General features: G+C 44.7%; 1 protein-coding gene across 2 annotated transcripts; it reads left to right on the forward strand.

Moving 5' to 3' along the window:
* Positions 1-1,255: 1,255 nt before the first annotated feature.
* BZW1 (basic leucine zipper and W2 domains 1) lies at positions 1,256-11,114 on the forward strand. 2 transcript variants are annotated; one of them, XM_032114300.1, is made up of 12 exons: positions 1,256-1,370; positions 1,794-1,867; positions 3,633-3,809; positions 5,417-5,511; positions 5,754-5,819; positions 6,089-6,224; positions 6,814-6,923; positions 7,040-7,210; positions 8,116-8,262; positions 8,525-8,663; positions 9,520-9,642; positions 9,888-11,114. In XM_032114300.1, exons 2-12 carry the CDS (start codon positions 1,804-1,806, stop codon positions 9,917-9,919), a joined length of 1,260 nt encoding a protein of 419 aa, XP_031970191.1. In that variant the 5' UTR covers positions 1,256-1,370; positions 1,794-1,803; the 3' UTR covers positions 9,920-11,114. The 2 variants fall into 2 exon arrangements, with proteins under 2 accessions (XP_031970191.1, XP_031970192.1); XM_032114301.1 differs by lacking the exons at positions 1,256-1,370; positions 1,794-1,867 and having other exon boundaries at positions 3,732-3,809; positions 5,417-5,422.
* The last annotated feature ends 2,776 nt before the right edge of the window (positions 11,115-13,890 follow it).

The following is a 13,890-nucleotide window of genomic DNA, read 5'->3' on the forward strand; positions in this document are numbered from 1 at the left end:
TTGTGATTTAGACAAATGCTCTCATTTTAGAATGAGCACCAAAGTAATCAGTGCCTTGGGTTTAGAATTAATGGGCAAGTATTTGCAAATATTAAGGTGAAAATGCTTCCTCTAAATGTGGTATTTTTGAAGTTAGTACTTTGGGGATTTCATTGCGCTGTTAACTGGAATCTGCAAAAACGTTTCTTGAATAAAACTTGTAAGGCACTGTCCTGCTCTTTTGTGACACTGGAATCTATTACCAGTAGTGTTTCAAGAAAGAAACAGTAACAAAAATGGTATGAGATGAAATCTGGCTCCTACCGACAATAACAAGGATCGCGTTTTCCACTCCTGCAGCCCAGTGATTTGTTCCATTCATACACCTGATAACTGGTCATTTCAAGACCCCTAGTCACGGGAACATTATACTTAAACCTAATGGAAATTTGCAGCTGCATAAAGTCTAGAAGGAAGCTTGTGTTGTCTAGATTAGTTTGGTGGTTTGGCCTTTTGGTTCTGAGAGCAAAGAACTGAGCTGCAATTGCGTCTCCTGTTCTACAGCATTCTCCATGTTCTTCTCCAGTTCTGTGCTGCTGTGTGAGTTCGGCAGCCTATCTTTTTTACACAGTACTTAAAGGGCCTCCACTAACACAGTGGGTGTGTTTATGCTGTCTGCTAACAGACAGACTACCCTACTTAGCCTGAAGGGCTGATGAGACCTGTTGTGGTGATTGCTAGCAAAAGAACCGGCGTTTTAACAGCAGTAGAGAAGGCCTGCACTTCCGGAGCTCAGGGACTTTGTTGCGTGACAGATGCATACAGCTTGTAACTGATAGTCCTGTCTGCACAGGCTGCAGTCCGTCAAGTGCTTATATGGTGATGTTACCACCAGGATCTGAAAGAAGAAATTATTACAACTGCAAGAGCAAATCTAGGGTCAAGTACCACACAGGTATGGTATTAAAGTTCGATGCACCGCAGGTCCTGGTGCTGCCCCCGGCGCTTCTTGTCTGCTGCGCTCCGTGGGCCACAGACCAGGCGAGGCGGGACGTGTCCCTGCGGTGCTGAGCGGGCTCCACCGCAGGGCCGGGGTGCGCGTGGGGCACCAGGCGCTGAGTGCCGGGCGCGATCACCCCCGCGTAGGGCTCGACGGGGCAGGGAGCCCCAGGCACCAGCAAGTCGGCAACACACGCGGCCCCGAGAGAGCCCGCCCCGTTTGCCGCCCCTTCTCTCCATCCTCTCGGGCGGGGCGGGGCGGAGGGCGGCCCTCCCTTCTTCCTCTGGCGTCGGTTCCGCTCGTAGAGCTCTCGCTGCTGCCGCTCCTCGCTGCCGTTCCTGCCCGTCTCCGCTCCGGGCCACTCGGGCGTTTTCTCTCTGCCTTAAAGTCGGTGAGGAGACGGGCGCGGGCGGGAGGCGGCCGGCTGCGACAGCGCGGCCCGTAAGGGCCGCACCGCGCTGCGCCGCGGTGGAGGCGGGGGAGGGCGGTGGTGTGCCCCTTCTTCCTCCCGCGCACGGGCACCGGGAGCGCGGCAGCGTTGGCGGCAGCTGCGGCACCGCCAGCTCGGGCCGTGCGGCCTGGCCGAGGGGCGAGAGGGCCGGGCACGGGCACTGGCACCGTGCGGGCCCCGGCTCCGCCCTGCGGCCGCCTCCGCCCGGGGAGCCCGGTGCGTGCCGGGAGCCGGGCGGGGGCCGGCGCCGCCCGCAGCCGCCCAGCGCCGCGGGAGCGGGAGGGAGGAGCGGCGCGGCGGGGGCGAGCGGGCAGCGCGGCCCCTGCCCGGAGCGTCCTCACGGGTGTCTCTGCTTCCTTGCAGGGTGTCTTTTATGAATAATCAAAAGCCGCAGAAGCCGACACTATCGGGCCAGCGTTTTAAAACCAGAAAAAGAGGTGAGTTACCGTGCCGTGCCCGCTGCCAAGACCGGCTGCCGGCGCTGTGCGTACGGTAAAACGTCGGTTTCTGTCAGTAAACAAACCAGTGCCTTCATGCGCTCACCATAAACCTTTTACATGAAGCCCCACTAAGTGCAGAATCTTGAGGCTGACCTTGGGTGCTGCAATGTTCTCTGCACTAATAAATAATGTTTGGCAGTGAGAATTGTCATGGGATTTACTGTGATAACCTTGGCCTAAAAGATGGTCATTCTAGAACCGTCCTGAGTGTGTTTAGCCTGCAGGCAGAAGGATCTAGTACCCCAGAATTACAGGGAGTTCCAACGTTGTTGCAGGTTAATATGCACATCTAAGGAGCATCTAACAGAGTAAAAATTTCAGTCTTAGCCCCTGGATAAAAGTTACATTGTCCTCTTCTAAATTTTAAAAACTTGACAGAAAAACCCTACCAAAAAATCCTACAAACCCACCCACCCACACATCTCCTAGTCAACATCCAAAAAACCCCCAACGCATGGGATATGCAAAGGCCTGTCTCTACATGCACAGTTACTTCCATAAGAAGAGTTGGTGACTAAAGAGGTGGGATGAGTAACGTAATATTTTGGTGGAGCTTTTTTCCAGCAAAGAGGAAGTAGGGACAGCTCTTAGAGTTTCTGTTCAGTACAGTTTTACTTGTATACCAGCAGTGTTCCAGCTCTAACAGGCAGCTTTAGGGATGCTGTACATGCAGAAGCACACTTTGATTTATAGAACCTGTTCGAATGTCAAAGCACCTTGAGAATCTCTTGTATGAGAGAGTTTGATGTGGGCTGTCCAGCAGGTGAAATGCCAGCAGTCATGGGTTTAGTCTCTTTTTAAGCACTTAACCGTAGTTCAGCTTTGAAGCAGCTCTTCTGAACAATATGCTGCGTGGATCTGTCCTGGAAAATAACTGATCCAGTATTTCCAGACTTGCACCAGCTGTTACTAATGTGTTGATACTTGCATTGATGCTTGGACACCAGTATGCCATACTAGGCTGCTAACAGAATTGGCTAAGCTGTTGTAGACAGCACTCAAAATAAGATCTGCAGTTGAGTTCTCTTATCTTTGGAAACTTTTCATCTCATGATTTCCATAATCTAAGGACAAATTGAGATGAGGAAAATTGAAGACCTCTTGTCTTTAAGACTTTCTGTTAGTTACATGGGTGGATTTGTTGCATGTTGACTATGCCCCCCCTGTAGTAAAAACAAGGCAATGATCAGCAGATATGTCTCAGGTATGAAGAAGTGTGTGCTCTGCTTAACAACAGCAAAGGATGCTAAATAGATCTGCAGTTACAGTCCATTAACTTAGCTTGTATGTCTACATTTCCCCCTGGCACTTGAGGAAAAGTAATTGCCTCAAACTCACGTAACTCCAGGTTAAGAGGAAGGGATGGTCTTCATAGCCACAAAGCAAATTGCCAGGTGACTTGGATGTGATAATGGTATGCAGTTTGTCAGTCAGAATATTTCATCTGAAACAGAGAGAGGCCCAACAAGCTGAGATGAACCATGGGTAATGGAGTCAGATGTACAAAATTGTAGGGACAAGTATTAAGAATTGCCTTCCAGCATGAGCTAAATCTCTGGTTTTGGAGGGAAAGAGTGATCTAAGATGAGAATAGGGGTATAAGAATCAAACTGAGAAGTCAGGTAAGCTTTATTAGAGCCCAGTAATGATCATCACAAAGAACTCTTCATGGAAATCTTCTTTCAACACTTTTGCTTTACAGATGAAAAAGAGAGGTTTGACCCTACTCAGTTCCAGGACTGTATTATTCAAGGTTTAACTGAAACTGGCACTGACTTGGAGGCAGTAGCAAAGTTTCTTGATGCTTCTGGTGCAAAACTTGATTATCGCCGCTATGCAGAAACACTTTTTGACATCCTGGTGGCTGGTGGAATGCTGGGTGAGTCCCTTTGGTGTGTCTGCTGTCAGCTTCATTCACTTCATTCTGCGAAAGTGTTTTCTTTCAGTGTAAAAACTCTGCTAAAGAGCCCATTGAGAGTGTAGAACAGGGTTTAAGTTAATCTGTGGTAAACTACATGACCATCTTGGTGACTGAGCAGTTACTGTAGAAATACTCTGTATAACCTGCCTCAGTTTTACTTGAGTCTGTTTGCATTCCTCAAAGTGTAGATTGTAGAAACACTGCTTAGAAGAAAGTACTTTGGATTTTTGGGTGTGGAGGTTGTGGTTGGTTTTGTTTGTTTGGCTAGTTTTTGTTGGTTGGGTTTTTGGTTTTTTTTACCAGGAGTAGATCTTGACTCTGGTCAAGTTCACTTGTAATGATGAGAGATGGATGAATGCTTGTTTCAGGTGTGTGGTCTGTGTTAACAAGAGCACTAGTTGCCCGGAAAGATTCCGACATGATCCTGTGCTTTTTGCATCCTGCCTTGTTATTTTGGAAAGGAAACTTTTTTACAGAAGAATCTGAAGCGCTCAGTCTTGGACGTGCTATTGCAAATGATTTGTTGTTGACAATAGTGAGGTCATGGGCTCTAGCAGACATCAGGGAGTGAGAAATGAGAGGGTGGTCAAGTCAGCAAAAACCACGGGGACTGAGGAAGTGAAATGTGATGACAGGAAGTGTTGTGAACTCATGTACACAATGAGGAACAGATGCTCACCAGCCAGGTAAGCACATACTGTAATTCTTAGCATATGTGGGTTTACATTCAAGAGTCTGAACCAGTGCATAGTGTGTTAGGAAGTGTTCCTTCTAGGAATGAGGCTGATGGGGAAGAGAAAAAGGCATTGCTGCATTAATGGTGATAGGGAGTGCTTTACTCAACTCCCTCCTTGTAACAGGTAGCTAAGAAGACCAGCTTTGATTTTCAGTCAGATGACACCAGAATAAAAACTGACATCCTGTTGCCTTACCAGCTTTTAATATTATTGCCATAAATATTAATCTCTGGTTTTAAAGTCATGTTTCTGACTAATACATAACAAAAGGATCTCCATTGTATGAGGATGGCATAGAAATCAATGAGGTGTTCTGGCACTGAAGCTGGTGACCTGAATGCACCTTCATTAGTGAAGCAGCCTAATTACTAAAGTTTCAAGCTCCTCTCTGGGGCACTGAATTTTGAATGTATGTCTCTACATGTTTCAGTCTACTGTTGTGACTCTGTCACAAAAAAGGCATGAAGCAGCACTATTGCAGCAGACACTAAAAAGACACTTGCTGGAATTAAGCAGCTTCAGTGGCTTCCTTTAAGGGAAGAGGAGCTCATATGGCCATGTTAACTTACTCATGTAAACAAGATGTTGCCAATCCCCTTAGCAGTAGGGTGCCAGAATATTTAAATGTTCAAATCTAAGCTCCTGATTTTAAAGTTCTGGTGCAGCAGTGGAACAGATGGAAATGCAGGGGTGTCTTCAGTGATCAGGTCATTCAGTTCATCATGAAAGGACAACATGTTGTATGCTATGGGTGTTGGAGTTCTGCTGTGGAGGCTGTTCAGTGCTTTCACTGGGAGTAACACTACTAATGCTGAAATCCTCTTCCAGCCCCAGGTGGGACCCTGGCAGACGACATGACACGCACAAACGTCTGTGTGTTTGCAGCACAGGAAGACCTAGAAACCATGCAAGCATTTGCTCAGGTTAGTTCTGAAATGAGGACAATTTAACTTAAAGCTGTTTAATGGCCAAAAAAGTGTTTGTGTAGTTTTAAATATAGGTAAAAATAATGCACGGCTTTAAGAAGCAAACTGGAAGTGGTAGAGTAGAGGTGTTCCAAGCTGTGCTGTAAAGAGTTCAGACCTACTTCACTGAACTTAGTTTTTTAAAATTCTAATCAGATGATACTTCAGAGCAAAAGATAACGTACTCTATGTCTTTTTAGGTTTTTAACAAACTAATCAGGCGTTACAAGTACCTGGAGAAAGGCTTTGAAGATGAAGTCAAAAAGGTATGGAGTGGGTTTTTATCAGCAGATGAGTAAACCTTCACATTCTTCTAATTAATCACTTTGTGGAAGGGTTACATCATAAAACAGATTATTAAAATACAACCCTTGTAAGTTGTTAATAGAAGAATGGCTGGCTTGCATGACTACTAGTGATTAGTGCTTCTGCTAGTTGAATAGCTTGATGAAACAAAATCGTTTAACGTGGAGGTACTGGCCAAAGTTTAGTGAGAGATGGTAGTTTTATGCAGCTCTTCTTACTTGTCCTGCAGTTGCTGCTGTTCCTGAAAGGGTTCTCAGAATCTGAGCGGAACAAACTGGCCATGCTGACGGGTATTCTGCTTGCCAACGGGACACTCAATGCATCAATTCTCAACAGTCTCTACAATGAGAACTTGGTTAAAGAAGGTGAGTGTCTCCCAACTCCTCCCTTAGGAAGGGGAGATAGAACCATGACAAGTAGGTGGAAATTGTGATGACAATACACCCTTGCAGCTCACAAGCTTCCTCTGGTGATAGATTGATTACAGGATTAGTAAAGGTAAATGTGATGCCCCACAACCTGGAAGATCTTGTTAAGAGTTAAGAAAATTTAGTTTCTTGAGAAAGCTTGTGTGTAGGACTTCCTGCATGACACTGGGGGTTGCTGTGTTGGGGGCTCACTAGTGTTCCCAGCAAGACACTACTGTATTTTGGAGAGGGATCTTTCAGGATGCAAAAGGTGTGTCATGTCTTTAGGTTGCTTCCTAAATTGCAGCAAGAAGAGTTGAGTTTAGTACAGGGAAGAGTTGGTGCTGATGAATAGTAGGAAAAGTCCAGCATGCTGGAGGCCACAGTGTCCTTGGGCAGAGAGAGGTACTGCAGACTGTGCCGGGGTTCATTGGAAGCACAGCTGCTGCTCTGAATACACTCTGACAAACAAGGTACCCTGCACTCAGGCCTTATGATTCCCTGTGTTCTGAATTTCACTAGTAATAGACCTATTCCTATTGCACAGGTGTTTCTGCAGCTTTTGCAGTCAAGCTGTTCAAATCATGGATAAATGAGAAAGACATCAATGCAGTGGCTGTCAGTCTTCGCAAAGTAAACATGGACAACAGGCTCATGGTGAGTACCACTGGAACTACTCTGCTGCTACATAAGCCAGTTTAGTGAACAGCATTTGCCAGCAAAGTACTCAACACACATTTCTTTTACAAAAGAGTTGTAAACTTCATTTTCAGGAGCTCTTCCCAGCCAACAAACAAAGTGTTGAACACTTCTCCAAGTACTTCACTGAAGCAGGACTAAAAGAACTTTCTGAGTATGTTCGGAACCAGCAATCCATAGGAGCTCGGAAGGAGCTGCAGAAAGAACTGCAGGAGCAGATGTCACGGGGAGATCCATTCAAGGATGTAAGTGTTTGTAGACAAGGTGGAGGTGCTTTCTGTCTTTCTGTGCCTCTCTTTCATACTGAACTTAGCTCTCACCAGGAATTAAAATGAGGACTGGGAGGGTGGTTGGTATTAGCTTTGTGGTCTCTGTCGGTTTGGCCAAATTTAGAAATATATCCTCCAAGAGAAGGCAGGCTATAACCACCCCTCCCCCACCAGCTTCAGGAAAAAATACATTTTCTTCGAAGGAAATGTGAAGGAGATAAAAAGTATTTAACAAACACGCGGGAAAAGGATAATAATGCTAAATAATAAAATCTCTCGCTGTGAAGAAAAAATCTGGGAAGGTGTTCGAGTCCTCCCTTTGGTCTCCTTGGAGCTGGGGCTTGGCCCAGGGCCAGGCCCTCTGTGCTCGGTGGAAAGTCCTCCCAATGTGTTCTGATATTGACACAGTCCAGCAGAAAAGAGAGAAAATCCAAAATTCCAGGGAAGGAAAAAAAGTTCAACTCTCAGTCTCTCTCCAGAGAAAAAGAAGCTGAACAACTGGCCAAAAGCTGACCTGGGAGCAGCAAGCCGGGTGCTTCCTCAGTCCCCTGTCACAGCTGAAAAAAGTCTCTATCTCTGTGTGACCTTGAACAAGCTGCACACTGCTTTGAAGAAGTTTTGCTTAGGGTTTCGTTCCCCCTCTCAGGCTCAGTTTAAAGGCATAGAAAGGTACAAAATTAATTCCTGGGCATAGGGCAGCGATATGGGATACACATCATAAAGTAACCCCAGGACATGCTCTTTCCTTAATGTCCTGAATCCTGCTGTATGATCAGGTTGGTTGTCATTCTGAAACCTTCTGGGTTGCCTTTAAAAGAGAAGTTTTAATTTAGCTTAGTGCCATATGTGACTGTTGTGCTGACTCTTATTCTGCCTGGCAGATCATCTTGTACGTGAAGGAGGAGATGAAGAAAAACAACATCTCAGAACAGACTGTGGTAGCCATAATCTGGTCAAGTGTAATGAGCACAGTGGAGTGGAACAAAAAGGAGGAGCTGGTAGCAGAGCAAGCCATTAAGCATTTGAAGGTATTGTAACTTCAGTATGGACTTCTGCACCCCTTGGGTAGGGCTTGGTTTTCCTTCTGTCTGCAGCTCCCTTTTAAATGTTAAAGGCTACAACCCTGCTGGTGTAGAGACAGCATGAGGCAGTGACTGCTGCAGAGCTGCTTGGGGTGGGGCAGTGGTTGCAAATTTCTAAGCAGTGGCTGATGGAAACTGCAAAACCAGCTTTAGTCAGGTGCTAAATGTGAAGTGCTCTGTGTGTGCCAATTTGTTGTTTTTGTTACAGCAATACAGCCCTCTACTTGCTGCCTTCACCACCCAAGGTCAGTCAGAGCTGACTCTTCTGTTGAAGATTCAGGAGTATTGTTATGACAACATTCACTTCATGAAGGCCTTCCAGAAAATAGTGGTGCTCTTCTACAAAGGTAGCTTCTGTGGGGTTGTACTTTCAGGGGTTTCGAGTTTTTGGAGGGGTTGGTGTTGGTTGGTTGGTTGGGTTTTTTAAAGCTTCTGAAACAGAATGCTTCGGTTCTGATAAATTCTTCAGGGAAGATCAGTGCTACAACATTGCACTTCATGAGCTGAAGAATATTCTATCTTCTGTTTGTAAAAGTGCAAAGGTGTGTGTGGCTGGTCCTTGGCACATGGGGAAGTGCAAAACAAAGTTGCTGCCTGTCTACAGTAGATTGGCTTAAGAGTTGTAGAACAAAGATAAATTTATATTTTAAGTTCCATGATAGTGTATTCTTCTTAGTTCTCTTAACTTTGACTATGAGTAGCTGGAGATTGAGGCCACCAATGTGTTCTGGGCTGCTCTAGGCTCTTTTTAAATGTCTGATAAAAGGTGTCAGTGAAAACACAACTGTGCACCTGTGGAAACTTGTTAAACTGAAGATTATATTGTACTTGCAAAATTTAAAAAACACCTAAGCACTTCCTGTCGTGTACTTCAGACTTTAAAAGAATTTGCATCTGTTCTTAGCTGTTAACTGAACCTTTGCTTAGGGTGTACCATCTCAAATAACTCTGAAATACTCCAGACTGTTAGTAGGAGTGAGAGTGCAGATCCTAGATACGGCGCTGAGGAAACTCCCAGCATGAGGAACCATCCCAAATGCCTGGTTCTCAGAATTTCAAAACTGAAGGCACTCCTAGTGCAGGTCTGTCCAGCTGTAACCAGAGAAGGAGTATGTGATGCTGCTTCTAGGGGAGGAAGCAAAGGCTGCCAGTCAGGTTCTCAGCAGTTTGCTGTGTTAATATTGCTCTTGCTTATCTTTACAGCTGAGGTTCTGAGTGAAGAACCCATCCTCAAGTGGTATAAAGATGCACACCTTGCAAAAGGAAAGAGTGTTTTTCTGGAGCAGATGAAGAAGTTTGTGGAATGGCTCAAGAATGCTGAAGAAGGTAAGCAGCAGCTTAGCTCTGAAGTGGAGCTTGTTCATTCTGGGAACCCTAATGCAATAATGTTGTGTTTTGGAGTGGGGGGATGTTAACTGTCCCCCCTGAGACTGGTGTGCCCGCTCCCCTGGGTGCCGGTGAAATCCATGTGGAGCCAGTAGCAGCTGTTGTGTGGGATGCAGGGCAGCAGCTGAGCTCGGGGCTGGGGGCTGAGCCATGGGCGGGCTGCTGATGAGGTCTCTCTGTTGCAGAGTCGGAGTCTGAAGCTGAAGAGGGTGACTGACCTGTGAAACTCTGGCCTCAGTAAAGCAAACAGGAGCTGTAGATAAGTGTCATGTCTCATGTGTCTTTCTGATTCTTACATCCTACCTCCCTGTATCAAGCATGATATAAGGGCTCTCATGTCAATTTATTTTAACTGTTTTCTATAGTTATTGAAATACTGGATTTAGTTTTTAAAACCATGTTCAAGTAGTTTACAGGAGCTGTTAGATTTGACTCTTAACCTGCATTTGTCCTTTCAGTTGCCTTCTACCTCCTGTATTTTCTACTGTAATAATGTAATTTAAGGCCTTCCACAGTGAAATCCACTTCATCTGTTGGGATTTCTGTCTGTATTGGAGTAGATGTGATATGGTGAATGAGACTTAGGGCAGTTCTGCTTGCAAATTAAACTGTAAAAAAGCCTCCCAAGTGAAGAGGCCATCGCTTGTGTGGCACTGCAGTCTGTACCACCAACTAGCCCCCATCATAGGTGGCTGTCCATGTCCCCAAGTACTTTGTCATCCCTTTACCAGTCTTCCAGCATAAAGCAATCCTCTATTCTAACTCCTGGGGAAGGTGGGTTTGCCCCACTGCTGGAAAGAAGCTGTTGTGGTGGCAGCAATTGGTACTGTGGTGAGACATGAAGAGTGACATCTCTGAGCCTGCTGGCTGTCACAGCTGGTGGCCCATGTTCCTGAGGGGCTGTCAGGTGGCCTTGCATCTCTGGGGGTGCCTTCCTTTCCCCTTTTCCTCATGGAAGTACAAGCAGTGTTGTTCCACATAGAGCTGCCCACCAGTTTTCTCAGGCCAGGTGCTGCTCCTGGCAGGGCTGGGGGCAGGGAAGCAGCTGCTTTGTGCTGCTCTGTAAATGCACAGCTGCTGCAACCTAAGGCAGCCAAAACTCCACCCCTCCCCCTTGAAGTTTAGAGATTCTTTTATGCTGGCAGCTCACATGCTAAACCAAACAGCTTATCTGCTCCCTGAAACTTTAATTCCTAATGGAAATTCTCAGGACAGTTCAATTCAGAAAGATTGGGAAAGTCTATACTGTTGCAAGTTAACAGCATTAACTGAAATACTGATAACCAGAGTACACCTACTAAAATAAATGAAAAAATTGGTCATCACAATGCAATCTGTTCAATACTACAGTGATCTTCCTTACTTTGTAACTTTTTTTTTTTAAAGCAAATAAAGGCCATCCTTACACTTAATGCCAAGGGCTGTCTCTGCTCCTTATCTGAAAAGAAAGTGACACTATAGGGTACAAAGCAGTGCACCGTCTTTTGCCTAACTCAACGACTATTGAATAACATGTAATTAAAACAATTTCTTGCTGTTAGGGTGCTCTCTTCCACATTTAAAGTGCTCATGTCCCATGACTTTGAAAACCAGGTTCATCTGTATAATAAAGAAGTTTTATGTCAACATTTGGTAAATATCCAAGAAGTCATACTAAAACATAAGGCACTTACAACACAACCAAATCAGGAGTCAATGGTGTTTAAGTTCCTTTGGTCCCTGTGACTCAGCCTGCTTAGCTGCAGGAGCCTGTGCCCTCTTTCTGCCTTTCAAGGGAGAGAAGAAAGGAAAGCACTATACCATAAGAGCAGTGCTTGTTTGGGACATACTCCAGCATCTTCTGAACCAGGTCAAAGAGATTCTTGTGGTCAGAATCCTGGCATGTCATGAATTCTTTCATGAAAATAAAAAAATGTTTGGTTGTTTATCTTAAATTACACTTAAAGTTTCTGTCCTCAAAGGCATTTTCCCTGTCACATCTTACCTTCAGTGGCTTATAGGGGGTTGATAAGTATCTGCCACCAGGATTTTATTCATCCCAATTGAGCTGTCCACAACAGAAAAATTTTCATTTCCTTAGCCAAACAGACTGTATGTGTTACTCAGACATTCTGTTTTGTCCCTGCAGTAGAAGTTTACCAACGTGTGTGTTCATAGCTTGGGATCTGATCTGGGAATATTCCACAAGAGTGGCCAGCTTGTCAAACACAGCAAAGGGATGACTGGCTCTTAAACCTAATCTGAAAATATTTAAATTACACTATAGCAGTCCAGGTACATAAAAATATAATTACCTGCTTTTTAAAATCATGTGATATGGCAAAGACCCCCAGGGTCATTGCCATGGCTCTGAAGGGAAACCTAGAGAGACATTTTTGTTCATTGTTAGAGGAAGTTATTGAGAACTATTTTTCACCATACCCTGCAACCAATAATCGGTTTCAGATTAAGGAAAAAAGAGCTGTAGTACTCTGTTTCCTGAAGTTAGTGTGTACTAAGTTTTATCCCTTGAGGATTTTTCCCCTTGATGCTACTTTTTTTTTTTTTTTTACTTTGCTGATGAATCTCAAGTTTCAGCAATACTGTCAAGATTACAAAGTTGAGGTATTTGAATTTGCTGACGGTGACAGATGAAGCTACATCTGTTACTAGCATGGCTTGTAAATTACAAATGTTAAGAGGGTGATCCTTCACACCAAGCTGCTGCCAAAATGTTGACTGAAGGCAATGTGTAGAAGTGTTGTGCTCGTACCCTTCCCTTGTGCCTACATCTCTCTTCAGTTTGGCAATGGAGAAAGGCAGCTGAAGTTCTTGCATGAATCACTCCCCTTAGTCCCTGCTTCTCCAGCATTTTCACTCACCTGAGGAGTATTACAGACACTGCATCATTGTAAGGTTCACAGCAACTTACAGGAAGTAGTGCTGCTCCAAGGCAGTATTCCATGAGAATACACTGTATGCTCCAAACATCTCATGGTTGTGACTATCCCAGTGTTGTGAAAGGATTCAGAAGGTTCTTGATACCAGACCCCAAAACAGTCCAAGAGCTCAAGGAAGAGAGCATTGCCCTGCTGCAGCGCAGCTCAACAGCGTGTGAAGCCCCTCAAGTGAGAGGTCAGCCTAACAGGCTGCTACTGGCCATGGGTAACTGCAGGAGCTCTGTACTGGCCTCTGGGCTCCTGAGTGTCTAATACTCATCATCAAATACTGCACACCCAAAGCCCACAGCTTTCATCTCTGAAGGCAAAGGTGCTGAGCCCCAGGAGCTCAAAAATAATGCAAACATGTCCATGGTACTCAAACCACTCTAACATCTGGACACAGTGACTACAAAGGCAGGAACATGACATGATTTGCAACAGTTGCATTAATGCTGAGACACACACATCCCATACTACAGAAGGTGACACAGAAATCCTAAAGCCAAAACGAAGTACGGGTGGCTTTGTGTACTCACTTGCCAGGATCCAGTGCCTTTACATATTCCAGTACTAGGACTTCCTAAGCTGCTTTGGAGCAGCTGCCGTAATTTTTGATTGTATTTTCATAGCTACGTTTGCCTCTTCTGAAAAGATGAGATTGAACAGTGATTTTAGAAGAGTGATTAGACCAGCAACTACTTTTAACTAAGAATATTCACACATTGTTTATAGCAATGGCAACCTTTTTAGAAAAGGTACTTTTTTAGTACATGCTGATAATATAATCAAGGTTCATCTATGCATAAAAAGACTAAAATTTCTAAAATATATCAATTACGAAAACATACTTTATACCTTATTATTGTTCTTAGAAATTAAAAGCCCCATCTACCTCCCCATGGTATTTATGTATGCTATTAAAAAAGCAAAGCAAACAAAAATAGAAGCTATTCCAGACTATTCTTGTTTAAACTGTAAATACCTACTTGAAGAACTGGACAACTCTCATCAAGGCACATTTACAGGGAAAAATAAACAAGAAATATATGCAAGTTCTACAGAAAGAAAATAACAATCCCCATCCCTAAACAAAAAAAACCATAGAAGTTTTCTAAAAGCCCCCTCAGATCTTAGGTTAGAAGAACTTTCTGTATTCGGTTTGCGTGGCCAGGTTTTGGTAGCTGGGGGGACTACAGGGTTGGCTTCTGAGAGATGCTGCCAGAAGTTTCCCCCATGTCCCACAGAGCCAATGCCAGCTGGCTCCAGG

This window comes from Corvus moneduloides, chromosome 7, assembly GCF_009650955.1.
Source record: "Corvus moneduloides isolate bCorMon1 chromosome 7, bCorMon1.pri, whole genome shotgun sequence".
Classification (NCBI taxonomy): domain Eukaryota; kingdom Metazoa; phylum Chordata; class Aves; order Passeriformes; family Corvidae; genus Corvus; species Corvus moneduloides.

What these genes read in the sequence shown, in the direction of transcription:
- BZW1 (XM_032114300.1), top strand. Translation starts at nt 1,804, where the DNA reads ATGAATAATCAAAAGCCGCAGAAGCCGACACTATCGGGCCAGCGTTTT. An exon ending in TGAGAACTTGGTTAAAGAAG is followed by an intron (nt 6,225 to 6,813) that starts GTGAGTGTCTCC and finishes CCTATTGCACAG; the next exon opens with GTGTTTCTGCAGCTTTTGCA. An exon ending in AGTGGTGCTCTTCTACAAAG is followed by an intron (nt 8,664 to 9,519) that starts GTAGCTTCTGTG and finishes TTATCTTTACAG; the next exon opens with CTGAGGTTCTGAGTGAAGAA.